General features: G+C 47.1%; 3 protein-coding genes across 6 annotated transcripts in view; 1 reads left to right on the plus strand and 2 right to left on the minus strand.

Annotated features, from left to right (window-relative positions):
- DCAF1 (DDB1 and CUL4 associated factor 1) overlaps nucleotides 1-11269 on the plus strand; it is a 53113-nt gene extending 41844 nt beyond the window's left edge. For 3 of the 4 annotated variants that reach the window (XM_071755598.1, XM_071755600.1, XM_071755601.1), the window contains exons 23-24: nucleotides 6326-6581; nucleotides 10242-11269. In XM_071755598.1, the coding sequence (XP_071611699.1) occupies nucleotides 6326-6581; nucleotides 10242-10300 (315 nt within the window). In that variant the 3' untranslated portion in view covers nucleotides 10301-11269. Of the gene's footprint in view, nucleotides 1-6325; nucleotides 6582-9316; nucleotides 9373-10241 lie in introns of all 4 variants that reach the window. The other variant, XM_071755599.1, reaches the window with a different exon arrangement.
- Nucleotides 11270-16373: 5104 nt separating this feature from the next.
- RBM15B (RNA binding motif protein 15B) lies at nucleotides 16374-19547 on the minus strand. The gene has a single exon (XM_071755622.1). The coding sequence runs from the start codon at nucleotides 19406-19408 to the stop codon at nucleotides 16634-16636; it is 2775 nt and encodes a 924-aa protein (XP_071611723.1). The 5' UTR covers nucleotides 19409-19547; the 3' UTR covers nucleotides 16374-16633.
- Nucleotides 19548-19823: 276 nt separating this feature from the next.
- MANF (mesencephalic astrocyte derived neurotrophic factor) lies at nucleotides 19824-25155 on the minus strand. Its single transcript, XM_071755623.1, has 4 exons — nucleotides 24807-25155; nucleotides 22202-22329; nucleotides 21276-21417; nucleotides 19824-20167 (listed from the first exon to the last, which is right to left on the minus strand). The coding sequence occupies exons 1-4, from the start codon at nucleotides 25114-25116 to the stop codon at nucleotides 19983-19985; spliced, it is 765 nt and encodes a 254-aa protein (XP_071611724.1). The 5' UTR covers nucleotides 25117-25155; the 3' UTR covers nucleotides 19824-19982.
- Between the last annotated feature and the right edge of the window lie 1717 nt (nucleotides 25156-26872).

The raw sequence follows: 26872 nt of genomic DNA on the forward strand, positions 1-26872 counted from the left end.
AAAAGCAGCTTGAGAAACTGCACCTAATTCTGGACTCCTTATGTTATTTCTGAGCCCCACAGCACAGAGAATATGATAGTCACGATGGAACAGATTTGTCCCTAGCATTAAGGAATATATCAACTGTGAAGTGACATGTGCTTCAAAGAGGACAATGACTGCACTTTGATTATCATCAGGTACATACAGTCATGTTACAATAAAAACATTTTGTAGGCCAAAGCAGAGTATTGGTCTGAAGAGTTCCAGCTGAACATGCCAATCCAACAGAGGCCAAGTTACTCTAAATTTTTTGTTTATCTGTGTCATGGATGCTTTTTCATACATCACAGGTAAGTAGTCATTGGTAGACAAGCTAAAGCTACTTACATAGATGAAGAGAATAACTGCTTTTTTTTTTTTTTTTCACTCCATGTTTTGCCTCTGTGACAAACTGCTGTGTGCTGTTTCCTGAATTAAATCAGCACATGCCTACCTCTGCATAGAAGCCTGTGGTAAGATTCCTTGCTTGTTACATATGGCAACTTAAATGACTTCCCAGGCTTCTAGGTTTTTAGCTGTGTGACCTCATTAATGGCTTTGAGAAAGTAGAAATCCTAACACTGAAGTAGCCAAGAATGTAAAAGTAGGTGCAGGCCTGTAGTGTGAAGGAGATTATACTTAGGGTGAGTTTAATGGTACAAAGAGGAGGTGAGTTTGGGTTTGTTAGCTGAGTGGAAGGATGGAAACTAGGTAATCTAGTTTGTAAAATTCCTTACATGCTTGACCCCCTAGAAGGATTGGTGGCTATATTTAAGCTTTTCCCACTGCCCGTTGTTCAGGGAGTATTAAGAAGTGGATGGAGAAGGAAATGGATAGAAACTCTAAAGTGATTGAAAGCCAGACATTGTAACTCCTGAGAACATCATAGCAAAGGATTGGGAAGTACCAAGGTGCTTTGGAAGCAAAGAGAACAATTCTCAGAAGGTATGACAAGGGGGTTGTCTGCAGAGGAAGATAAATAATTAAAATAAGGAGAGACTTATTCCTCTGGAATGAAATGTTCTTCAGCTAACTTGTATTTGAACAATAATCAAAATGTTCTTTTTTATGAAAGTAAACCTCCTTCCCATGCTGAGAATAAGTAGTAATTAAAATAATAGTGATAATTTGGAAGAAACCAAGCTACTAAAACCCAGTTTGCTTTTCTCTGGGAGAAACTTAGGGGAGAAGAGTGAGAGGGAGAAGTAAACTAGTAGGTGGTTTCTTGCAGAGTCAGATAAATTGAACAAGATAGTGAAACACTAGAAAACATGAATTTCTATTAAAATAAATATCTAGAAAAACCAAACACTTTTTATTGAAGCAGATGCTTAGACTTAGCTACAAATAGCCAGAAGTGAATTAAATGCAAGCTGAAATGTTTGAAGAAGTGGGAGAACCTTCACTGATATTTAATTATTTTGTAGGTTCAAAAAAGTAAGACTCATAGATGAAAATAAGAATAGTTAAGAGTAGAGTAATGATAGAGTAGTATCATGCAGCATGATTCAGACTGAGAAGTGCAATAAATTGTGTTTTCAGAGGAAGAGAGTGTTGCTGGAAAGCACCTGCAGGTGAGAGGTGCTGACTTGGAAGTGATGCCAGGAGGTGAGCATGGGGTTGGGGAAGGAGCAGCTCTGAGGTGGTGGCAGCTGAACTGTTCATAGAGGAGCAGCAGAGGAAGCTGGGCAGAGAACTATTGATATAAATACTTGCTTTGAACTGTGAATCAACTCCTAGTAGAAGCAGAAATAGTGAACGAGGTGTTAGATGGAAAGAGGAAGCTTTTTGTAACAGCTGAAACCATATCAAATAAGAAAAAAAATCAGGGACCTATGCATCTTCTAACAAAGTTAAGGTTCCAAACCTCATATCAGTGGTTGTAAAAGACCTGTGGGATATTCTCTGGGCAGGTAACAGTCAGCCTGGTGGAAATTCAAGAGATTGTTATCTGTAGTAGAGAAGTCTCAAATTCTGTTCATAAAAAAAAATTGGATTTGAGATAAGAAAATGCTATAAAATTCTTAAGAGTGCTCCTAAAGCAAGCTGGTATATGTTTTTATATACTGCAAGTAGTCCTGGAAGCACTTTGTACGTATGATTAGGTGTTAAAATACAGTGCAGAAATGTACTAAAATATAGAATTCAGAGTTGTGTAAAATTCATGCTTATTTTGCATCAGTTTGAGTAAGTGAAAAATTGGGATTTTCCTGAGCCTTTGAATTTTTCTTGAGAGATGAACACTGGTGAATATGTTAAGTATCAAAAACTTACATTACCCAAAAAGACAAACTGTGAATTTTATATGTATAAAATTAATGGATAAAAGAGAACAATAAGTTGATGATGATGATGAAAGTGTATTAAGTGCATGCGAATGTGCATTGAAAAACAATATAGAAGAAAATTCATAAAGTTGGAACAAGATCCAAGGTTATTTATTAAGCTCTGTATGGACATAAATACCGGCAACATGAAAAATTAGGTCAAGTATTTTTTTTCTTATACTGCTGCCACCCTATATATGACCTTCCTTTAGGTTTGCTGTTCAGTTTTTTATGCTCTATTTTCAAATGCTAAGTTATGCAATAACTTAGTTATTCAGTAGAAGAACTGATAGCTCCTGCATCTCTTATACTTGTCTGAAGAGTATAACTGATGATACTATACATTACTGACTTACATTCTCAAGAATTCTTGATTTAAAGTGATACAAACCCTCTGGGAGGGTGTGTGTGTGTGTGTATATATAAATATATATATATATATATATGTGTGTGTGTGTGTGTGTGTGTATATAAATGGTCTTTTTCAGCCTGAGCCAGTCTTCACTGGTTGAGTCAAATTAACCCAAGTTGATTAAAAAAAAATTGACTCAAAAATTGAGTCAAACAACTTCCAAGTTAAATGGGGCCTGTCCCTATGTCCATCTGTGGTTAGCTGTTCCATGCTGAAATTGCAGCCTTCCTCTTTGCTATCCCCTTAAAAGTATAACTAGGGTTTTGTTTTGCTCTTCTGTTCACTTTAAATTGTCAGCTTAGTCTTTATTAATTGCCTTATTTTTACAGCCTTTTTGCTTAAACTTAGCAAACTATGCTAAACCATGCACTGTGTTTATGCAAAGAAGTGGGGCCAGGAAGCTGCTTTGGGTATGAAACAGGGCTGGTGTTTCCAAAGTTAAAATTCCTTTACCCTAATTGTGATGCTGTGTTTCTGAAGAGCATCATCCAGGTATCTTGGTGTCTTGGTATTATAATGAACTCTGCAGTGCATCTGTTATGTTGGTGACATCTTTGTATGCTGAACATGAAGAAGAGTAACACTGGTACAGTATTGTGAAAATAAGACAGAAAACTTGTATTTGTGTTCACCATAATATAAAATCAATACGTATCTTTATATAACATAATTACAAATTTGAGTCTCACTGGGGGTCAGTGGGTACATTAAACTGTTCTGTTCTTGATATCTGTCAAGGTAAAGGTAATCCTGAATTTAGGTATCTACAGGCAATTAATATCCCTTAATCACTATGTAATGAAAATGGGTAGCTATATGACATCCTGATTCAAAAGCTGGGCTCCAACTTGTCCCTCTGAGTGTTGCCTGCCCTTCTTAAAAAGGGAGCATTAGATTTTTGTCTTTTTTTTTCTGTCATAGCCTTATGTTGGGATTGTTGTTTGGCACTTTACATTAATCACATAGGAATATAGGGGTTTGGTCTGGTAGTAAGTTGGTAGTTTTGCCTGGTTGTAAAGCAGGCACACAGATATCGGGCAGTGAGTCAAGAGTGCTGATAATGAGGCAAAATGTTTAGCAGAGGTTATGATTTGGTCAGTTTGTAATTTTACAATGCTACACTTGTGCTTTCTGTAAAGATAACTGGCAGCTGTGAAGTGGCTTCTGTTGGAGAGGAAAGAGTAAGGAAGCTGAGGAGGAATGTGAGGACTCCATGAACAGTTCTAAAGAGGAGGCATCTTGAGGCACTTAGAGGAGTTTGTGATGGCTAAAACAGTTCCTTGATATGGTATAAGTCATTTTATAAGCACATGGAATGTGCTGGTCTGTGGGTTCTGTGGATCATTTTATTCCAATGAGGAAGATAAGCCCAGGTGCATGCTTGTTTTGCATATGGGTGCATGCTTGTTCTTGTATCTAGCAGCACCTGTGTCATTGCCTAAAGCTCTTGGGAACAACAGATGGGTAGGTAAGAACTCATTTTTGCAGGTTTTTTCACAAGCCCAGATATGGTTTGGAATACCAGTCCTGCCTGCCTTCCCTTGTGGCATTTTTCTATGTTGATTTTTTTTTCTTTTCCTGTGGCTCTCACTCTGGATGCTTGCATGAGTCGGCACGGCACGGCACGGCACGGCATTTTTCATCTGTATATGGATCCCTTATGTGAGGTGGTTGTGTTATCTGATGATGCAGCCATTAACAGCCTGGGTATCACTTACATGTGATGGTGTTAGGTGCCAGGTGGAGTCTTCCTCAGCTCTGTGTCCCATGGATTGGTGTTGGATGCAGCAGCTCCACGTACTTCCTGGGAGATCTCACCACACACACGCAAGCCCTGGAGTATCACAGTGTGCCTGCAGAGCTCTGTGCTCGGAGCTTCTCCAGGAGCTCATACAGAATTAATTTGCCTGATACTTAGCAGAAGCACCACATTTTCCAGGTTGCTGTGTTCTTTAAAACATGACAAGGTGCAGGGTTTTCACTGCTCACCATCACTCCTCTTGAGCCAAGTTTGGTGTCACTGGTTTGGCTTGGTAAGGACGGTGCCGCACACGCCTCGTGCTCTCTCTGTTACAGGTCCATGTGACTTCTTGTAGCGTGGCTTCCACACTGTTTTCTGGTTTATCAAGGACAGGTATAATTTAGATCTCATCTTCCTGTTCTTCAGTGGTTTTAAATGAGTGTGGCCTGATTTTAGTCACCTACTTCAGACTAAGTAATTTAAACTGGAAGGGTGGAAATGCTGATGTCAGTTCTCTAGTCTTCTGTTGCTATTTGTATTTTCACAAAGGTTTTTTTTCCTCACTGGCTGTGTTTCTATCTACAGACACCAAAAAACTTGGCTTAATTTTTCCAAGCTTTTTAAATAAATTGATCTCCTTCTTTTCAGCTTCAGAGTTGTTTAGAGACTGAAAAAGGAAAATAAACTGCCTTTCCAGTTTTTAATCAGTTTTTCAGTTCTGAATAGAGTAATAACGTTTAGGACATTGGTTTGTCTGCAGGTACTGCATAGAGCAAAAGGAGAAGTTATTAAAGTAAAAGCTTTTATCCTCCATTCAACAAATTTTATGGTAAATTATGCTCAAAATGGCACTGCAATTCAAAACTGAATTGCAAGGAAGGTGTTCCATCTCCTGGTGTGTATACAATTCAGAAAGCAATATCTGCTTATTTGAGGACTCATTGACTCAAAGTAAAGTTTGTAATTGCCTTAGATAAACATAGGCTTTAATCTAGGTTGTTTTAATTTTATACATAAAATAAGCTTTTACAGAAAGAAAGCTGTCTGTAGCAAAGTAATGTTTTTATTATGCAATCTCTTTGTCAATAACAGGACTTCTGGTCAGTAGAGGAGACTTGGCTGCCTTTTGCAAGTGAAGAAACAATTAAATTTGCACAGGCTTTTTGGCATTCCTTATTTCTTTTGCCTATGTTGGATTTGTGTGGGTGTGGTGGTTTTTTTTATAGCACTGTCTGGAGAAAAAGTAGGTTGGGGAGATGACAGTAAGTTTTTTTTTCCCATGACTTTTTAGATCTGAAAATGCAGCAGTCTAAACAGCACAGTGTGAGTGTGGTGAGCTTGAGGAACAAACCCTTTAAGTGGGTTGTTAAATACCTATCTTAACTGCTCCATCATTTTGCAAAATGTGTTCCTCCCAAAACAAAGGAACAATTAGGAGTGAATGGAGAGCTGCCTTCCTGCCACATGAGAGCATTCTCCTAGAGAAAAAGGGTGTGTCTGAGGAGATGTGCTGTGCAGGTATATTGAGCCCTCTCTTTGGGTTTTGGGAACTCTTTGGAGCTTGCCTTGTGATGGTACTTTTTGGCCTTGGAAGAACAACAGGACTGTAACAGCTCCTTCCCACTCAGTTTTGTCTGCTAGATATGGGATTTTCTGGATTTGATCTGATCAATGAGAAATTCTGTTGCTTCACTGAATGCAAATTCAGTCAATGTGTGATGTCTGTATAATGGGGAAAAATGATGACTGGACATATGTTTTTCTTCAGTTATCCTTACTAACTACCTTTGTTTTAATGTCTCCTATTTTTCCTGTCTTTTATAGGATGATGAAGAGCAAGAGGAAGAAGATGATGATGAAGATGATGATGATACAGATGACCTTGATGAACTAGATACAGACCAGCTGCTGGAGGCAGAGCTGGAAGAAGATGAGAACAATGAGAATGCTGGTGAGGATGGAGAAAATGACTTTTCTCCCTCTGATGATGAGGAGCTTGCCAACCTTCTGGAAGAAGGAGATGAGGGTGAAGATGAAGATTCTGATGCTGATGAGGAAGTCGAGCTGATTCTTGGAGATAGTAAGTATGTGCCCAGTTGGTGACCAGAGGTGACCTCCTGGGTTTAAGGCAACAATATGCAACATTTAAGTGTTCCCTGAAATGACTTAACTGACTGCCTCTCACTTCTGTGAAAGGCACAAATCACCATGCTAGATCATCAAAATTATCTGTCAGTAAAACCAGCTCTTATCTGAGAGAACAACTGTGAGTGCTAGAAAGGAAGGTACCTGCGGTCTTCTAAGTGCTCCCAGGTCGTGTGTGTGAGAACTCAAGGACAGGCCCAGGAATTCCATCTGGAGAAGCCCTGTCTGATTTCTTGCCTGTCCTGCCTTTCAAGGAATGCTGGCTGAACTGTTACCTCAACTGTTTCCTCTGCCATATTTATACCTGCAAGGACAGAGAAGCATTTTTGGTCCTTGGTGCTATTCTTCCTCTTTCGTAGTTGCTTCAAGTGCAAAAGCAAAATGGCATTTCTGACTACTCCTTTTTTAGGGTGTTCTGAAGCTAACATAACTTTTGGGATAAATTTTAAATTGTTCTCTTTTTTTCTGGCCTTCTGCAGATAGAGATTTTTGAGAAGTTAAAGTGTGTGTGTGTCTGTGTGCATATAAGAAAATAAGTTTGAACTTTCTATGTAGCAATTCAGTTTGGAAAAAGAGTGTGTAGGGTAGCAATCAGGCTTGGAATTTGTGACACTGGGTTCTGTTCTCTCTCTTTATTTTTTTTTTTTTTTTTTTTTTTTTTTTTTTTTTTGAGTGTGTGAGGCCAAGCCACTTAGTTCTTTCTAATTTCCAAGCTGTAAAATGGGTATAATGTAGTTACTTTAAGTTAAAAGGTTGGTAAGGCTAAGTAATTACAGTGTACAAGTATTTGAAATCCAGCAGAACTGAGGTGGGAATTACCCCTCTCTGCCAATGTGTTGGAGGATTAAGCATGCCAGTCCTCTGTTTTGGCACTAATGTGCCTGGCAGGCTCATTCCTGCCCCTCTTTTTTGTTCAGTTGTAGCTCAGTCAGTTTTAAAGATGTGGCCACATCAGGTTGCCAGGGTTGTTCTGTGAGGTCAGTCTGCTCTTCTCTTGAAGGTAGTAGGTGTACAACTCGGGGCCAGATAAGGCATTTGCATATCTAAAATCCATTAATAGCATATTGCAATTCAACATCTTGGGATTGCAGGTGACTTCTGCCTGTCAGGACCTTCTTGACACAACTCCTTTTTCCACAGAGGGTGCAGGGCCAGAAGCTGTTAAAAGAGCACTCAGAGTGTTGTAACTTGAACTGCCCAAGGGGCAGAATGGAGAGGAAGTTCAGGCTTTTTCACTAACTATTCCTGGAACAAAACTAGGTGCTGCTTGACACTTAGTTATTTCAAGTGTGCTATGCAGAGCACGATGTATTACGAGATGGCTACATCAGCACACAGGTTATGGGTAGAACCACTTGATCAGAATTTTGATCTGGGATCAGTGTGGAGCAGCATCCATCCCTTTCTGTGGCTCTTAGGCTGCTTATCAGCATCTTTGGGAACTTAAAGCAGGGGGTGCAGCTCTGCCAGCCTGAGGTATGTGTGGTCCTTGCACAGGGGATCTGTGGCTTCTTCTCCATAACTTCAGTTTCATCTGACTTGCTTTTGTTTCTCACCCAGCAAGAGCAATTAAATTTTTCCCCTCTTTTGCTTATGCTGTGATCCAGAACTAAAAGTTGTAAGGCACTGATACTGTTGCAAAGTACGGATCTGAGGCATGGGGGAATATATTTAGAGTGCTTCCTACTGCAGACCTGGCTGTGTTTTGGATGAGCCTACATAACACAGTGTGTGCTTTGAAACAAAGTAATTTAAAGAGCAGTTTAAGCAAGGGAGTGAGTGGCTTTTGTTCTTTGTTCTTTAAAAGAGGTTTTATTTCATTTTCAGGAATATTCTAAGTAGAACCTTTTAAGAATGAACTGGTCTTCCTTCTCCTTTGTCACTGCCTTGGGGAGGGTGGATCTGTTTGTTTTGTCCAAAGCAGTTTATGCATTGTGCTGATCTTTCAAGAGCTTGTACCTGGGACAGTGGGGTGTACGTTTTGAAATGCACATGTGACATAGGGAGGAAGAGATGTGGAATTCTCCACAGCAATATAGCTGTTTCCTCTTTTCTTCTGTAATTGAAAATAACAGCTTCCAGGCAGTTCCATAACTTGCTTCTGCCAAGCAGTTAACTGCAGTCAGGTTTACTTGCAGACATGGAGCTCAGATTTGGAAGATTGTGGGGTAGACAAGAAAATAAAATTAGGACATCCCTTTTCGATGTTTTTCCTGGTAGGTTTTTTCCATCTTTTTCAACTTCTCTGCTCCTCCCGAGCTTTCTGGATCATCTTGCTTGTGCTTCTTTCTCTCTTACTGCACAAGTGTAGCTGCTTCAGCACTGGCTGGTATTTTCCAACTCTGCTTTCATGGCTGTAGCTGTTCTGGGAGCACTGATGACCCCTCAGCTTAGGCTTAGTACAATGGATGGTGAGACTGGAGTATTACAGTGAAGGGTCATCTGGCAGATCTTCAGGGAGAAGGGTTGGGGAAAAGGGTTTGTGCCCTCTGCTGCTTGCCAGTGATCTTTTTTTTCCCCTAAGGAAAGAGCCTGAGAAGGGATGAGCCTTCTAGAGGTCTTGCTTATCTTGACAGGCGTTTTAGAGATCCATTATAACTGAGATGGCTAAGAGGAAGTCTTGGTGTCTTTTTTTTTTTCTTTTTTTTTTTAACTATTTTTAACACCTAGTTAACTGCAGCATCCAATGAATTCAAATATGAAAAAGAACCAACATCACCTCAAAGGTAAGGCAGGAGACATCTTGCTGCCAGAGATGCTACCACTTCCCTCTTGCACAGCTGAGGGAGGAGAGAGATCTTATGTTTTAAGTTAAAAAGCAAGTGTGTGTGTGTGTGTGATTGCTTCTGGCAAATCCTTTCATGTCTTCATTCTGTACCACAATGAAGAAAACCAGGAAGAACAATTTTCAGGTCACCTTTAATGAGAGCCATGGAGTTAAATTAATTACAGAAACCTTCAGGTTGCTAATGGAAGGTTCTAGTTGTGAGTATATGGATTAACTCCCTCTCTGTGGGGAGGTCCCCTGCTGTGCTGTCAAGAGGGGATTGACAGGCCCATTAGAACTAAATACTGAGAAAGTCTTGGGTCTAACTTAGTGTTCAGTGAATTAGCCCCATGCACATTATAGGCCATATTTCACTGCATCAGATTGGTGGAACTGGCAAACTTGCTGTCAAATAACAGCTGTGAGGAACGACTGCCAGAGCTGTCCAGCCCTCCACATGAAGAGCTGCTGCATTTAGTTGTGCACTATGAGCTGTGCAGGCAGCTTTTGAGCAGGAACTTGCTGCTGGTGTCCTTCTCCCTGTCTTATCATGGGAAATAAACTGCCAGCCAATAGGAACTGCATTTGCTAAAGCTGCTCTCCTCTTGACCCTGTTTTAACCAGGGAAAGCAAGCTCTGGTGCAGATTTGCTAACTGCTTTTGATTGATTTGAAATGCACTAATGGTGCTCTCTGCATTGCTGGGGAGCTGCTGGTCTCAAGCAGGTGGTGGCCATCTCTTGTAACTATGAATGTGTTGCCTTGCTTAGCAGCCCTGACAGCTGTGTTCTTCCACAAACCAAACATAACCTGCGTGTCTTCTTTACAGCTGACAGCTCGGATAACTCTGACTTGGAGGACGACATAATCCTGTCTCTGAATGAGTGAGGAGTGACTGCCAGGCGGGGTGTTTGCAGGAGGAGGTGCTTCCTTCCCAGCAGGAGACCGGAGACCAAATTGGAAACCGATTTGGAGCACCCCATCCCACTTTCTCCTGGGAAAATCCAAGGAACTCCAGCCCACCCGCTGTGTTGGTTTGAATCAGTTTGAGGCTCTGGCCTAAGTCTGAGGCTCTACAATAAAGAGACCTGGGGTTAGGCCTCTCTTCTCTCTGCCTTTTTTTTTTTTTTTATTTTTTATTTTAGGCTGAGATGACTCTTCTCTTCAAGGAAACTTCTGAAGATATTTCACAATATATTTTCTTTGTATAAAGTTCTTTCCTAAAGAACAGAAATAGTTTTATATAAAAAAAAAAAAAAAAAAAAAAAAAAAGGCAAGTGTTCTAGTAAAGAGGGGATGAACTTTGTATTCCTGTAGTACCTTGATACCATGGGGTAGGTTTGGGGGAGAAAAATTGTTTAAAATTAAAAGAAGAGGCATTTTTATGCAACTACTAAGTGAAATAAGAGGATCGTGGTTTCTAATATTGTTGAGGAGTGAGAATATTTTTATTTTAAATATTATTTTATTTTTTAAAAAAAAGTAAGCAACAGGTGCTAACACCTGCCAGTGCACCAATGTGTTTCAGATGCTTTTGTCCTCCAGGGGAGAGCCCTGGGGGTGTTTGGGAACTGTACAGGATGTTCAAAAAGGAGATTCTCTCTGTGATGCCACATATAGTGGGAGGCTGAAATCCTGGCTTGGCCTAATCAGAGCCTGGTATTCCTGAAGGCACAGGAATCTGGGATTGAAGTTTGAGCCCTCTTTTTCCCCTCTGCCATTTGTGGTTCAAGTTTTTTAATCTTTTTTTTTTTTTTTTTTTTTTTTTTCCCCTCCCTCTTGCCCTCTGTGTGGAAACTGCAAATTGAAGGCCTTTTTCTTTAATGTAAAGTGTATTTATTAAAAAATTAAATACAATTCCTGTCTCTGTTTATAGCTGTGAGTTGTGGCCATGCATTCCTGTGCCACCCATGCAAAATCAGTGCTCTGAGCACCTGAGAAGCTCAGCCAGAGAGCAGGTAGGTGTAGCTAGTGCCCTGCTGGCAATAAGGAAGGGCAAAAGAAACAAGTGGTGAGATTTCTGAGTGTGCAGGCTCCACCCACTGCTCCAGTCCCTGAGCTGCAGGGTGACATTTGGCAGTGCCCGTGGGTTCCTATCTGACTTGTTGGTTTGCCCGACAGCCTTGAGTTCTGTGTGGGGATGTGGGCAGCACAGCACCACATCCTCACTGTGCCCTGTGGAAGCTGGGAGGTGCTGCTAGTGCCAGGCTGTGGTTTTGTTTCAAGCTGCACCAGAATATCCATTCCACTGCTCAGCTGCAGGGAACTCACTGCACTGCTGCTGTGTCAGAAGGAGGGAGCAGCATGGGGCCTCCTCATCCATGTGTGGTTTGGCATTACGTGGGCTGCCTTGTGGCTGTACTGGCAGATGGCAAATTAGGTGCTCCTCTTTGTGCAGGACAAGAGACAGTGCTCCTGGAATGAAATAAAGAAAATTGCAGTTGAATGTTTGATATCACTGTACAGCACACAACTGCACAGCTTAGTTCTGTGAGTTAGAACTGGAAGGTGAGTGTGCTCATCATTGCTTCCTTGGACAAGGCCACGAAGTGTGCTATGTCTTCCCAGGTGATCAGATAACATCCACTCAACTTTTAATCCTCTCTCTGTTTTGGCCACTTTCAAAATACAGATTGAGGCAGAACAGGGAGCTGGAGGCTTCTCCCTCCTTGACACTAGAGCAAGTTCCTCCAACAACTTCCCTCATTTCAACTGAGACTCCAGGTTTCATTGCTTGAAGAGGAAGGATTTTATTTTTAACCAAGAGAAGGGATATCTTTTCTTCCCTCCAGTACTGCATCTACTTAATGCACTTACCCAGGGCTGCTTGTTAATAATTAAAAAGAAAAGTTCTGCTGCAACTTATAATGGATAATTGTACCCTACAGAGTTGATAACAATGAAGGAGTCATGATTACTACAGTATTCAAGACCAGCAATTGATGCAGCATCCTGATTAAATGAGGGGACTGAAACCCGGGCATGCCATCCAGCAGCTGTGGAAACCAGCCTCTGCCTTATCAAAAAACATCTTATGCAACCTTACCTTAGGAAATGTGCTGCTCAGGAAGAGGAAAAAAACCAAACAAATATATTCAACTACTACTAACAGCAGGAGATTCTGTGCCAGATGTCCATACCTTGTTCTGGCATTATACCACCCTACAATCAGCTACATCAGTTGCTGTTTCAGGCCTGGCTATTTTGGAGACTTTTACCAGCTAGTTTTGTGAGACAGAACCAAACCATCTAGGATGGAGCTCCTATGTATAAATTTGACTTGAAACTGGGCTGCTGTAAGTATATCCCTCACCTGTAAGTGCCATCCCCCCCCTCCTACACCTATTTTAACTTTACTGATAGAGCCAAAGGGAATGTGGCAGGACCCAAGCCTTTGGCTAAGGAGGCAGAGCTGGGCAGCTGCGTCCTGCAGGTCACCCACCACAACCAGGCAAACCAACCCCCACTGCCTGTCCTGCTCAGATTCTGCCTCTGGTTATCACAGAGCTGCCAGAGTTAAATACACAGCCTGTCTGCACCCTGTGCTGCCTCCTCTTCTCTGTGGGGCAGTGCTTAAGAGTTTTGGGGAACAGAGGGACTGTTATAGGTTGGCTGCAAAATGGGAATTTAGATTTGTGGACTAGCAGGGATTGGTTTTGGTTTTGTCAGGCTGTAAATTTACAAGTAGCAAGGTTGAGGGGAAATACCAGTGTTTGGAAAAGCACCTCTTCTCCTGGCATCTTGATTTAATCTATTTAAAAGCATCGTGTTTGGAAAAAGTAATATAATCTTCCTGAATACACACAGCACGTTGCTGATAGGATGCCATACAATATTGCTGCTATGCAGACATGACAGACCTTGGATTAGGGGATATAAGGAGCATTTAAATGTCCTGCCAGCTGGCTAAGACACCTACCTCTCTCTGGGATGGAGGAGAGCCTTTGCAGGCAGGATGCTGTTTCCTACCACACTGCAACTCAGGAGCAACTCACCCTGAACACTAATGCTCTCAGACCACCACCACCCTCTCACATTCTGGTCCCGCTTAAAGCTGCAGATCACCCGCAAAGAGACAGAGAGTTTCCCTGCTGTGATTGCCTTACCGGGCTGAGGGGCACACACCCCACTCCTTCCCTCAGCACTGTTGTCCCCATCTTCCAACACAACTTTGTCTTGACCTCCCGGGTAAGACTCTGTGTTCCTCTCACCCCCTCCACTTACCTTCTCCCCAGATCTGCATCCTAGCCTAATTTAAGGGCCAAGTCTGGCAAGCTTTAAGATACAGGTGTAGTGCAACTGTAACAATCTACTAATCTACTCTTTTTCAAGCCTGTTTCTCTAGGAAGCAGCCTGGATGCATGTGAGGGGATGGGGGGCAGGACTACAGGCCCGGAGCCTTTGGGCACTGCACAGACTGGTGAACTGAGGGCTCACTTGGATCCTGGGGAGCTGGAAAGGCTCAGGTCATCAGGTTAGAGAGCTGGTGCTGCTGCTTTCTTATGTTTTTTCCTTAAGCTCTTTTAACTTCTCCTTTACACCTGTTCATTTGCAAGAGGGAGATTAGTTGGTCCCCTGCTCGTGCATACTCGCTCACAAGTGCCAGCCACCTTCCTGGGAACAGAAATCCCATCATTAAAATCTTATCCCACCCAGAGCAGGAAAACTTGTTTTCTAAAAAAACCCAAAACACCTGCATTACGATTAACTTGTCTCAAAAGGGAAGTGGGAGATGGGGGATTTCTAGTGAGTCCCTGGCCTTGCAATTGGGCAGTTCCAGCTTTTATCATGTAGTGATTCTTTCCCTTCTGCTTCCACACATTTGCACACCATAACACGTATGAACGAGTGCACACACACGAGGCCACTCACAGCAGCACAAGTGACAGCCCCTGCCAGCAAGAAGCCAGCCAGGCTCGTCCCTGCACCAGCATGCACTCTGCCTCTGGCTGAGCCGACAGTTCCAGAATGTGGGATACTCCGACAAAAAGCTCTAATCACTCTATGACTCTGGCCATAAGGGGTATTTAATAGCACTCGGTTTCAGATAACACTTAACGGTTACAATTGTTGACATTTGGCACTGTCTACATTACAACAGCATCGGGGACTCGGTCACAAGGTCGAAAGTCGGTGTCCCTGTAACCATGTAACACCAGGGGCAGTCCTGCTACCCTACACCATGCAGCCATGGTCTGGTGAAAGGTAGCTCTGTGCTGCCCAGGGCAGTGAGCCTGGAGGAACAGCTTGGCTGCTGAGAGCAACAGAATTGCTCCTCAGCTCCCAGAGCAGCTTTCCTGGAGCCCTGCAGCTCCCAGCAGCCCAGCCAGCTCACCTCTCACTGAACCCTGCCACACACCATGGACAAAACCCTCCGTGGCCTTGTAGCTGTACTCGGACCCTTAAGGACAGAATTACATTTTCTGGGATACAGAAGATGCATCATTAAATGAAATACTAACCCTCTCATGATCACACTAACTCATGAGATTTACTTTTAATATAATCACAGTTTTAAATGTTAAAAAAAAAAAAAAAAGCCAAACAGAAACCAAATCCAAACCCAAACAACAATGCAACTCATACTTGTTGGTATCAATACATTATTATATTAAGCAACCGCTCATGCATCATCCGCTGATGATGTCCCTACTGTGAAAATGCAGGGTTAAAAATTAAAAAAAAAAAGCATCATTAGACTGAGTTATGCTTCCTGCTATGTAGGTTTTGATACCAATCATACCTGAGAGCAGCGTTTTAAAAAGGGCCTTTGGCAGCTGTCAGCAAGTGAGTCTGCCTGGCCACAGAGACTGGTGCAAGAAAGACTCTGGGTCTCCCAGGATTTAATTCACTTGCTTACCACCAAGACAATACAAACAAAGCACCCTGCAAATTAAAAGAAATACAATGTTTTTAACCCCCCAAAATTTTCTGTAAGCCTAAAACCTACAGGCATCATTTTAAAAAATAAAAATATCCCCAAACTGAACAGTGTGTATTTTAACTCAAATTTGAACCAGTTTCTGCATCCTTATGTTACTGAGCCACCAGAGGTGCAGATGTCCTGGCTTCTCTCCTGAACTGTCTCATACTACAGAAAAGGTGACAGCACCATCCCATCCAAGATTTCAAATTTTGATCTCAAGAATTTCCTACACAGACAGGTTGCTTGTGGTAACATAACACATTTTCAGACAGTCAGACATGTTTATCTCTTTTTTTTTTTTTTTTTTCCCTAAGCCTGGAAACAAGTTTCAACTTTAGCAAAAAAAAATTTGCCATGTCTTTCAAGAAAAGATTTCAGATAGTGCAACATGACTGACTACACTAACGGGCACTTACAGTTCACCAAAACCCTTTATGCCCTTTATCTGTTTGTCTACATCTAACACAGGCCCAAGAGGGTTTCCCATTGATGACTTTTTTTTTTCTCCTCCTTTCATAAATTCCAGGAATGTCAAGCCTCATTTACCCAAGAACTTCTATCTGACTGAGCCATGTATTGGGTGCTCTCAAACCTCATAGAACTGAATAGAGTTGACCCCTCAGTAGCAAACTTTTTGCCAAGTATTAACTGCGATTTTTTTTTTGTTGTTGTTGTGTATAAAAAAACCACTTTCATTCTTGATTAAGATTTACTTCCTTGGCAGCTGGCTTGCTGGAAAGCTTCTATCCTCAGAGAAGAGAATCAATAGGAATGCATGCAGACTCAGATTTATGAAATAAAATGCAAGAGGACAAATAAAAAAAAAAAGCTACAGAGCCAACCTTTCAGTCTCTCATACAGCACAAAGAACTCCCCTTCCCCCTCCCACCTTGCAGGACACATATAAAGAGATAGAGGAGGAGCAGGAGACTGGGGTCTGAGAAACTGAAATGGGTTGGGACCATCACCTTCCAGCTCCTGACAGCACAGGGAACCAGCCCTTCCTGGGCCATAAAAACTAGGATACTGCACAAGTTTAGAAATCCATCAGTGAACAAGGCTTTACTGACAACTTTTCATACAGTTAAAAAATAAAAATACAGAACAACAGCGGACAGTGTCACATATTAAAAACGAATAAAATGGGCTCTATTTAAATGGTATTAAAATTAGAAACTAAAAATCTCAGCACTTTGGCTGAGGTGTTTTGAGCCTCCACCAAAATGATCAGCCTTAAAAACAACTGGGTTGTGTGACACACAAAGAAAACATGGAATTTGAAAAGACAGTGTGGGCTAGGCAGTGTCTTTGACTATAACTATCACCATATGTTCTTCTTCTAACTTTCCCAATGTCCTTAGTGCTGACTGGAGGTACTGCTGAGAGAATTCACAAGGAGGGAATGCATAAAGCATGCCCGTGCTGTCTCTGCCCTTCGCCCCTCCCACGGGCAGGCTGATAACCCCAGCAGCCTGCTTCTGTTTCAAGTAGGAGACCAGATTCCTGAGAAGCCGTCGCTGCAAGCCAGGCTCTACAACAGGGAAGGTCCCCTCAGCCCCTGCCCCTGCCAGGGTGGATTGGGTGGCCAGGAGCACAGCGTAGCCATTGGGGCTGCCTTGTTTGATGCGGCGAGTGACTTCATCCAGCTTGGGCTGGTCGAGCCGAAGTCTCTGAGCGATTTTGAGCTGCGTTAACTTCCCGCCGGATGAATGGTCTTTAAGGAGTCCGTTGATGACACCGAGGTCTCCCTCCAGGATGTGCATAGAGGTGGGAAAGCAGCTGTTTTTTAGCACAAGAAGCCCGTTCCAAGCAAGCTGCAGTGTCTGAGCATATTCCGATAAATTCTTTAGCTTTTTGGTCTCAGATTTTGGCTCCTCGTGAGTTTTTGATTCCGATTCACCAGTTCGATGATTGCGTTCGCTGTCCCTTTTTTTAGGCTGGGGAGCATCGGGTGCCTCACGATGGGGTTTCTCCTCAGCCGCGTGACGATTGTTCTGCAGGGAGTTACTCGGCTCTTTCTCAGCTCCGGATTCTGTAGTGTGATTCTCCTTGCGAGCCCTGTCCGGGCTGCGGTCTGAAGCTGGCCCACTGGCCTTTGTCCTGCTTCTGTCCTCGTAAGGCGAGTGAGTAGTCCTCCCGCGGTCACTGGAAAGACTCCGGCGTTTCCGCCTCTCTTCCCACGGTTTGGGCACGCCGCGATCGCTGTCGCCGGCCCAGCGCTCTCCGCTGCGGCTGCGCACCGACCGGCCGTAGCTTTCCAAGTTGTTTCTGCGTTCAGCGTTTTTGGCAGGGCTGGCCCATTCTGCCTCTGCAAAGCTCCTGTCTCTGTCCGAGTACAGGAGATGTGGAGGAGTCCTATCTCGCACCCTCAAGTCTTGCTCTAGGCTTCTGTGTCTGCTGTACCCATCAGCGAGCAGTTCGTAGTGCACGGGGAGCGGTGCAGGCTGGTACTGCTGCGGGTATCTTGTCTCTTCTGCTTTGGCAAAATCCACTCGGAGTCTCCTCTCCGGTCCACCCAGAGGAAAGCCCCTCATCTGCGCGCAGGCGGCCTGGGCAGCGTCCAAGCTCTCGTACTGGATGTAAGCGAAGCTGTCTCCCTTCACGTAGTCAATAGTCCTGATGCTGCCAAAGCGGTCAAACTCCCTCGCCAGGGCAGCCAAGGACGTGCTTGGACCAAGACCACCCACCCACAGCCTGGTAGTAGGGTTGGCTTTCCCATAGCCAATTTTGATAGGGTTCCTGCCGACAACGCGGCCCGACATGGCGACCTTGGCCCGATGCGCCATGTCCAAGTTTTGGAACTTGAGGAAAGCGTAAGCGCCGCCTTGGCCCCGGGCAGGGCGCTTGATCACCACTTCTTCGATGATGCCGTACTTCTCAAAGGCACGCCTCAGCTCCACCTCCGAGACATTGTGGTCCAGGTTGCCAATGAAGAGGTTGCGGGTTGCTCTCTGATCATCCTCCGGCATCAGCTCTTCCTCAGCCACAATGGGGTAACTGTAAGGGCGGCCGCGCTCATCGTAGAGCCCGTAGTAATCCAGAGCCCTCTCCCGCTCCCGGGAGAGCCCGATGGCAGCCGCTTCCAGAGCGAAGGCGGCAGCGGCAGCGTGAGCGTGCCTGGCCCGCGGCTCCCGCAGCAAGGGGCTGGTGACGGGCGAGAGCGACCGCTGCTTGTACTGGTAGGTGCTGTGGATGGGCGGCAGGTAGCCCAGGGGCTCCGGAGAGGGCGCGGGGGGCGGCGTGCGGCTCCTCCGGCCCCCGCGCAGATAAACCGGCTCCACTTTGAGGGGCCGATCGTAGAGGAGCATCTGCCGGGCCCGGGCGTGCCGGCGGGCGTCGCGGGCGTCCCCGGGGTGTCGGAAATTGACGTAGGCGACGCGGCCGAGCTCGGGCGTGTGGGAGAGCTTGACACTGATGTCCCCGGCGCCCCCCCCCGCGAAGCGCTGGAAGAGGCGGAACAGGCCGTCCTCCAGCAGCTGGTCGGGCAGGGCCGCGCTCAGCCCGCTCACCAGCAGCGTCTTGTACTCACAGGAGCCGGGCGGCTCCCCGGCCAGGCCCGCCGAGCCCCCCAGCGGCGCCAGCAGCAGCGAGGGCGCTGCGCCCGGCGGCGGCCCGGCCAGCAGCAGCGAGGGGGCCACCACGGCGCCGGGCAGGGCCTTGGCCTTGGGCACGCCGAGCGCCCGGGACGAGGAGGAGGAGGAGGAAGAGGGGGCGGCCTGGCTGCCGCCGCGGGCGCCCGAGGCCGAGCCGCTCCCCGCCGGGCGGTGGTTGGAGTCGCCGCCGCCGCCGCCGGCGCCGCCGGCGCGCTCATCGCCGCGATGGCTGCGGGAGCTGGAGCCGCCTCCGCCGCTGCCGCCGCTGGTGGCGGTGCCGCCGCCTCCGCCGCTGCCGCCGCCGCCGCCGCCGCCGGGCGTGGACTTATCCCTGCTGCTGCGGGAGGCGCCCGAGCTCCGGTGCGGGCCTCGTCTGCTGCTGCTCTCGCGTTCGCGTTCGCGGGGCCGCTTGGCGGCGGCGGCGCGGCCTCCCCCAGCCCCCGGTGGGCTGGAGTCCCGTTCGCTGCCCCGCTTCATGGCGCCGGGGCCCGCGGCTCAGGAGACGCCTCCGGCGGCCGCCGCCATCTTGGACAAAAGGGAACGAAGGCGGCTCCGGCCGCCGCGCCGCGCGGGCTCTACGTCATCGCCCCGCGTCCCGCCGCATGGCGGCGTCAGGGGCGCGATGTCGCCACACAGCGACGTGACGCAAGGGCACCTCCCGCCTCCGGGACTGCCGGCCGCGCGTGACGGCGAGTGGCCAATCACGAAGGCGCCGGACACAAACCCCGCCCCTGCTGGGGTCTGCGGGTGTGTGTGGGGGGGTGGTGCGGGTGGCCGCGTCCACGCGCGGTTCTGATGCCAGCGGCCGCGCGAGGAGTCCGGGAGTGGGTGCGGGATTGGGGGGGTTGTTGGGGTGGTGCTCCCCGCAATGACGTCACACGGCACGCGTCCGCCCGGTACAGACCGTTGAACTTTAATAAACGTCGTGTACAGCGCGCGCCGCCTCAGCGACCGCCGCCGGGGGCGCGCGCCGCGGCCGCTCCAGCGCCGATCCCGCTGCAGCCGCAGTCCCCTCAGCAGCGCCCGTCCCGTCCCGTCCCCTCCCCTCCCCTCAGAGGTCTGCGCGGGCGCCGGCGGCCCGCGGCGCGTACTTGGGCATCAGTTCGTGGATCCTGCGGATGAAGTCGGACTTCTCTGCGCAGCCCTTGCACGCCTCGCCCCAGTCGTCGAGGATCCGCCGCAGCTCCTTGACGCGCAGCTTGCGCAGGTCGGCGGTGCTCAGGTCGATCTGCTTGTCTGCGGGGAGAGCAGAGCCGCGCTCAGCGGGAACCGCGGGGGGAACCGGTCGTTACCGCCGCCCTTCGCCCCCCTGCTCCGGGGGGTGCCGCGGTTGTGTGTGCCGAGGATGGCGAGGAGAGGAGCCCGGCGGTGAGGGGTCCGACGGCTGCGGCTGCAGAGCCCGGTACGGGAGGCGAGGAAGCCAAAATGCAAGAGGGAGAGAGGTGCCAGGCTCGCGGGGGGTGGAAGGAACGTCTAAGTTATGGTTTTGACAGGAGGTTGGGTTTTAACACTGAAAGTCATTACTAGTAGCCAGAAAGTTTGGTTGCAGCTTAGACGTTGAGGTTCCACAATAGCCCTGAAACCCTTTATTATATGAGCAGGAATAGTTCAGTTCTCTCTTCCACTGGATAAACACAAGGTAGCAGATTGATTTCAGCAGAAAGATAAGCAACAACAACACAAAGCTTATTAAAAGGCAACAGGACAATGAGAACTATAAAGACACAAAATCCAAGGGGTGTCTCCAGGGAATGTAGGGGCAGACATATAGGAAAGCAGTCAGAAGGAGGTTATTTCCAAGACTGTTCTTCAGACTAGTCTTTGCAGGAAGAGTATGTCATCTAGGAATGCCAGAGGTCAAGGAAGGTGGTAAGAAACAGTGCTGAGTGCTTTAAGCAGACACCAGAGGAGGTGAGAAAGACAAGCTTATCAACCTGCTAGTGGCAAAAACAGAGCAGGTAGGACTTCAGGGCTTGAACCCTGCATGCAAGAGGAATCATCCCAGGCTGGAGGACACACCTGGTGCTCCCCAGGACAAGCCTTACTGCATGCTTTTCTGAATACAGCGTTCCAAATAGTGATTTGAGAGCAGTAGTGTTGATATGCCTGGGAGTTACTTATTTCAAGGCAGATCAGTGGCTTCTGCAGAAGGGTTAGTAGCCAACCATCTTACCTGATCATCTCTGTAACTCTTCTCTAGGATGTTCATGAAGAGCAACCCAGGTTGTGCAACCTAATTGCTCAAGCCATCTTGCTACAAAAGTTAGGACTGAGTAGTTTTAGCATGCTAAATGATCCCTACCCCAGAAAAGCACAGGCATTCCCCCTTATGGTGGCAACTCACCGTATTTTAGTTCACAGATCTGACTGTCTTTCTTCTTTAGTTTCTCACAGATCTTTTCCACGGGGATGTGATGACTCATGGGCTTTGATACCTCATTAATGATTTTGGTGGCTGCATCACTTGTGGCCCCAACATAATAGCACTAGTGGGAAGAAAAGAATGAGGTAGGGATGCATGGAAAAATGTTTCTTAAAGGAAAGTTTTCTATCCATCTTCTCGCTTTGATTGGTTTGCAGCTAGATGTTTACTGTTGCAGAACCTTTCCCAAGTGACCACTACATACAGGCAAAAGGAAGCCAAACTCTGAGCTCAGGGTACTGAGCAGACATTTCCCATCATGTGGCTTTTAAAGCCATTGAGGCTGCTTGCCTTGTTTCTCAACTTTTTAACTGCATTAAGAATAAAGTAATCTTCATTCAAGGAGAAAGACTTTCTGAAGCATTCCCCCTCTGCATTTCTGATGGTGGCTCTCTTCAATTATCTCAGAGAAATTCAGGGCCTTTTCCTTAGGTCACTTCATTTGGTCATTGCCTTCTGGTTTTAGTTAGGGCAATTTCGTTTCCCTTTATCCAGTTTTCAACTAAAAGGCTAAAAAATGTAAGTATTTTTACAATTTAAGGGACAAGGAAGTACTACAGAAAATAAAAGCTTTGTAATCCCCCAGTGCTTCAGTAACAGGGAGAAACAAGGCCTGCCAGTAAGATGTCTGTTGACAGACTTTTTTTTTTTTTTTAAGGGGAAGAGAACAAACTCCTCAGTCCTCTCATAAAAAAATACAGGACCACTTGTAGCCAGAGCTCGGATGAACAGCCCCTGGAAAGCCATATTCTTCACACTCAGAAGCACTAGTTTCCCCCTCATTTGCCAAGTACTCTACAACTTACTCCCTCAAGAGGCAAGTATCATTGACTACTACTACTACTTACCAGGCGGTTCTCTTTCCCTTTTGCTTCTTTGCAGGATTTCAAGAGCTCCTTTTCAATACTGGCAGGTGTGAACTCAACATCGTTGTCTTTTAGACTCTGATAGAACCGTCCCAGGAACGTAACACATACTAGAAGGGAAGATGGATGGAGTTATCTGCCACTGCAGTTATCTCGTGGCAGCTCTTAGAGGGCACTTGTAGGGAAACACAATAAGGCATCTGGAGAACAGAACTTCTAGAGCCTGCATTAGTGGTCAGCAGCTTATTTCAGTGGGTCTTTCAGAGCACTATGCCCTGGCATGTTTGATGGGGTTTTGACAATGTGAGAAACCAGATCCACAGAAATATCCAGTGGCTTCTTTATACTGGGTGAGCAACAAGATTCAGCTGAAGGATACAGGAAAAAAAATGCCCATGAAAAAATGTAAGCTTAATTTTCTGTCTTATTCTTGCTGCTTTGGGAAGCAACTTATCAGACCACAGACTTCAAAACCAGCTCTGACTGAAAACCATCTCTCTCTACATAATCCCATTACAGACTTCATATATGCTGCTTTTAGTAATGTGGTACCACTGATTATCAAGTTGGTTCAGTTCATAGAAAAGTTATTTTTTTCCAAGAGAAAAAGAAATGATGTGATCACATGTTATGTCTACTTGGCGTTTTTCTCCTCTCTTCATTCCCACAAGCTCTTGAATCAGTTTCAGACTGAAAGAGGTAAGAGTCTTAAAGATAATGAACTCCCACCAGTGCATCAGCAGTTGAGTGGACAGATCCCAGTTCCTGCCTGTGGGGAGGGCAGGTACAACTGAGTCATGACACTTTCCCTTGGGCAGCAGGCACTCCACATACACTCCAGACTAATCCCAGCACACCCGCGTGTGCCTGGGGAGGAGCCACAGTCACCACAGCATGCAGGATCTGGTGACTGAGAGACACTGTGACTGAGTGTCAGATTTCACTCATTCTGCTGCTCACACAGCTGATCTGTGAACATCAGCATCACCTGGACCAAGAGCTCTGTGGCCCCACCAATTGCTGCTTCAGGACGTGTGGATTTTCACAATGCGAGACAAGTGCCAGGCACTGGTGTACCTCTTGGGGACAGGTACAAGTTATGTCTTTTATGCGATTTGTTTACCCCAACAGGAAGGGATCAGCATCTAACTACAGTCATTAGCAACTTGCATGCAACCTGAACACAAGCCATGGGACAAGAAACAGGGCAAATACAGGAAATCAAGTTATGACCGTCACAAAACCAAGTAGAAACTTGCTCTCTGTATATTAAAACTGGAAGTATAAGCTGGGCCACTTACGAAAACATTTTTTGGTATGCATACAACACCATAATTCACCTCATGTCAGTTTGTCCCCAGCCACAGACAGACACTGATGTCCACTGTGGACATGTCTGCTGTTTGGAAGTGAAAACCTTTGGAAAGAATAAGGATGCTGCAGGCAGTGGTACCAATCAGTAGAGTACAGCAGAAACAAGTTTCCAACCTAGCACTGGGACAGCAGCTGAAGGTTTTTATTTACTACATTCCCTCCCCCTCCTCACTGTTTCTCTCCCTACATAAAGGAGCAAGGGGTGAGCATCTCCCAACCAGTTACTTTTGCTCCTCCTCAACTTCTTCCTATTTCATCTGGGGAATCTGTTCCATCTCATCGTGCAAAAACTGTTTAATTTATTGTGCAGCTCAACATCTTCCACCCCCGAGACTTCTGTACTTCGGTGGTATGTGAAGCACCCGGTTCGGTTTATATCAGCTGAACACTGCTCCTGGTGTTTGAGAGGACACCCAGTGCCCTGGCAGTCAGTGGGCAAAGCTGAGGCCAACGTAACACTGCGATGAGTACGGAAGGAGCCCAGGCGAGAACCTCGCTTCCCTCGGGTTCCCTTCCTCGATGCTCTGGTCACCGTCACCCAGGGAAGGGGACCGGGAGACCATTCCCCCGCCCCGGCCGGCACGCGTGAAAGACGAGAAGCTGATCTCCCCGGCCCAAGAGGAGACGAGCCAGTCTCCCGGAGCTGTCTGTCTCCCGGAGCTATTTGCCTCCTCTCCCGCGGGAGTTCTGCGCTACAGCGAACGCAGCTAAGAGGAGACCGGCAACTTCTCCAGCAGCACCCCCAGGAGGGAGGGAGGGAGGGAGTTCCCGGCCCTCCCACGGGCCTGACGGGCCCCAGCGCAGGGGAGAGGGGCACGGCCGACAGCCCCGCCCCTCCCGGCCCACCAACTCCCCGAACCGCTCAGCCGCCGTCTGCTTCCCGCCCCGGGACCGGCCACCTCCCAGCAGCGATCCCGGCCCCGGTCCGGCGGCACTTGGGCTAACTTAGGAGACTTTTCCGGCCATGGAGGCAGCCGCGCCCGGCGGCCCGGCCCCAGCCCCGACGGCGCAGGGCTGTCACAGCCCTAGGTCGGCAGGGTGGGGGGCCACAGGAGCCCAGTCCCGAGGCTGCACGGCGTCCCGGCCTCTAACACCAGCGGGCGGACCGTGCTTCGGGAGGCGACGGCGGCAAGAGCAGTCCCACCTCGCCGGGCCCGGGGGCCACCAGCCGAGCCGGGCTCGCCCCCCCACCCTCCGGCCCGGCCCCACTCACCCTCGCACTCCCCGTCGCGTAGGGCCCGGCTGCCGGCCGGCAGCAGGAGCAGGGCCAGCGCCGCCCAGAGCCCGTGGGCCGCCCGCATCCCGCTTCGCTTTGCGCCCGCCGCACCGGTACCGGCACCGCCACCCCCGCTCCGGCTCCACCGCCACTGGCCGCCCCATTGGCCCGCTCCCCGCCCGGCTTCCACGCTGCCTCCTCTCATTGGCCGCTCTGCGGCATCCACGGGAGAGTTGGCGGCCGCTGATTGGGGGATGCAGCTGAACGCCGGTGCGCGGAGAGTCTCCCCGCCTCCCTTCGCCGCCATTTTTGTTAAGGGAAAAAAAGCGTCCTCGTGCGCTTCCTCACGGCTGTCTGCGGCCGCCATCTTGTGAAGGGGCAGATTCTCACACCTGCGGTTGGGCTGTGCTGAGGGCCACGGCGGGGGAGGCTCTGCCTTTCCATGCAGTCAGCACCTGCCTTGGGGCTGGCCTGAGCGGCACCCAAGGGCTACGACTGCCTAGGATGGGTGCTGGGAACAGGCAGACAACGCGTGGTGTCCCTTCATCTGCGGGCTCTGGCAGGCGACGCGTGAGGCCGCGCTGAGGTGAGGCTGAGGGGCCTGTACCAGCTCCTCGATCAGCATAGGGTTCGGTGCCGGGGGGAGCTGAAAGTCGTCAGGGCCTCGTTTCGCTAGATTTCGGTGCGCTGTGAAGCCGGGGGATGGAGCTCGGTGGGCAGAGGAGGAGCCGCATGTCTAGGCGGCCATAGGGAGGGCCCGGGCTCTCGTGAGGGGCGGTGGAGCCAGGCTTCTTCTCAGCCTTAGCTTGAATACGGATAAAGCCCATGTATGGCTTTTAGTTATGCCTGCACCCCCTGGGAGTTATAAAGCCTGAATTCTTTGAGGTGGGACAAGTGAAAATTGGGAAGTTCCGTTAACTTTTAAACGGCTTTTTTTTTTTTTTTTTTTTTTTTTTTTTTTTTTTTTTTTTTTTTTTTTTTTTTCCCTCCTTCCTTTTGTGTGTGTGCGCGCGTGCGTTGGTTGTTTTTGTAGAAGGAAGGGTAAAAATTGAAGTTGATTTATTTTTTTCTTTTTCTAATTCGTCCGTACTATCACAGCCACTATGCCTTTTGTTCCCAAAGCCCTCGAAGGATGTACTGGGAACTGCCTTGAACAGTTCCCGATCTTATGAGTTTATCACTTAAATCCCTCTGAAGCTGTAGGCTAGTTGTGGAGGGAGCGCATACACCTGTTGTTTTTTGTTTTGTGGGGCTATATGTTTAACTGTCCTAGGATGTCGTTCTAATAAAATAAAGTAGAGGCAAAGTCACTTAGTCTGTGCTATAGTGAGGGGGGAATTTCTTGTTACAGGACGAATTACGAGACAGCCCGGTTGCACCTGCCTTGAGCAAAGCCAGGGTAGGAGCTCTGGGGAATTTTCCAGTCTCTTAAGTCTGAATTTTCTTGCACTTTCTCAGCTGCAAATTATAAGCTTGATGAAGAGCAACAAGCAGGCTGGGGAGGAGGAGCGACCTGGTTCAGCAAAGGTCGTGTAGCAGGTGAATAGTAATTAGGAAACAGTGTCTTGCAAGTGTGAATCTATGTGCCGTTTGTCAGATAGAAGTGGCTTTTCACCTTTCTAGAACTTATATCTCAAAATGTATTTATTAAGCTTGTTTTATTGGTCTTGTTTTTCTTTAAATCGGTACATAACTATTTCCAGAATTACTTAGTATCACAGAGCTTGGCTTTTCTAAACTAATGCTGATTGCCCAGTAAAGTCTCTTAGTTTTGCAGAGAAGTGGTTACTTAAATTGCCTTTGTTTGTTGGCAGGATTGTGGCCAAAAGAGCTGCAAGATGAAGTGTCTTACTAATTAGCTGGAAGTAGGGCTTAAATTTGTAATTAGGAGAATTTAGGAGCTTCACAATGAGGAAGTGTAACTGTCAAAGGACTTATGAAACAGATCTTCAAACACATTAGGAATTTTATACGTTTTTATAGAACAGGCTGTGTGACAGAATATGGGTGGTTTCTTTGTTTTGAGAAATGAGCTTGTGTTTCAGTATGGAATCCTCAAATGG

This window comes from Heliangelus exortis, chromosome 12, assembly GCF_036169615.1.
Source record: "Heliangelus exortis chromosome 12, bHelExo1.hap1, whole genome shotgun sequence".
Lineage (NCBI taxonomy): Eukaryota > Metazoa > Chordata > Aves > Apodiformes > Trochilidae > Heliangelus > Heliangelus exortis.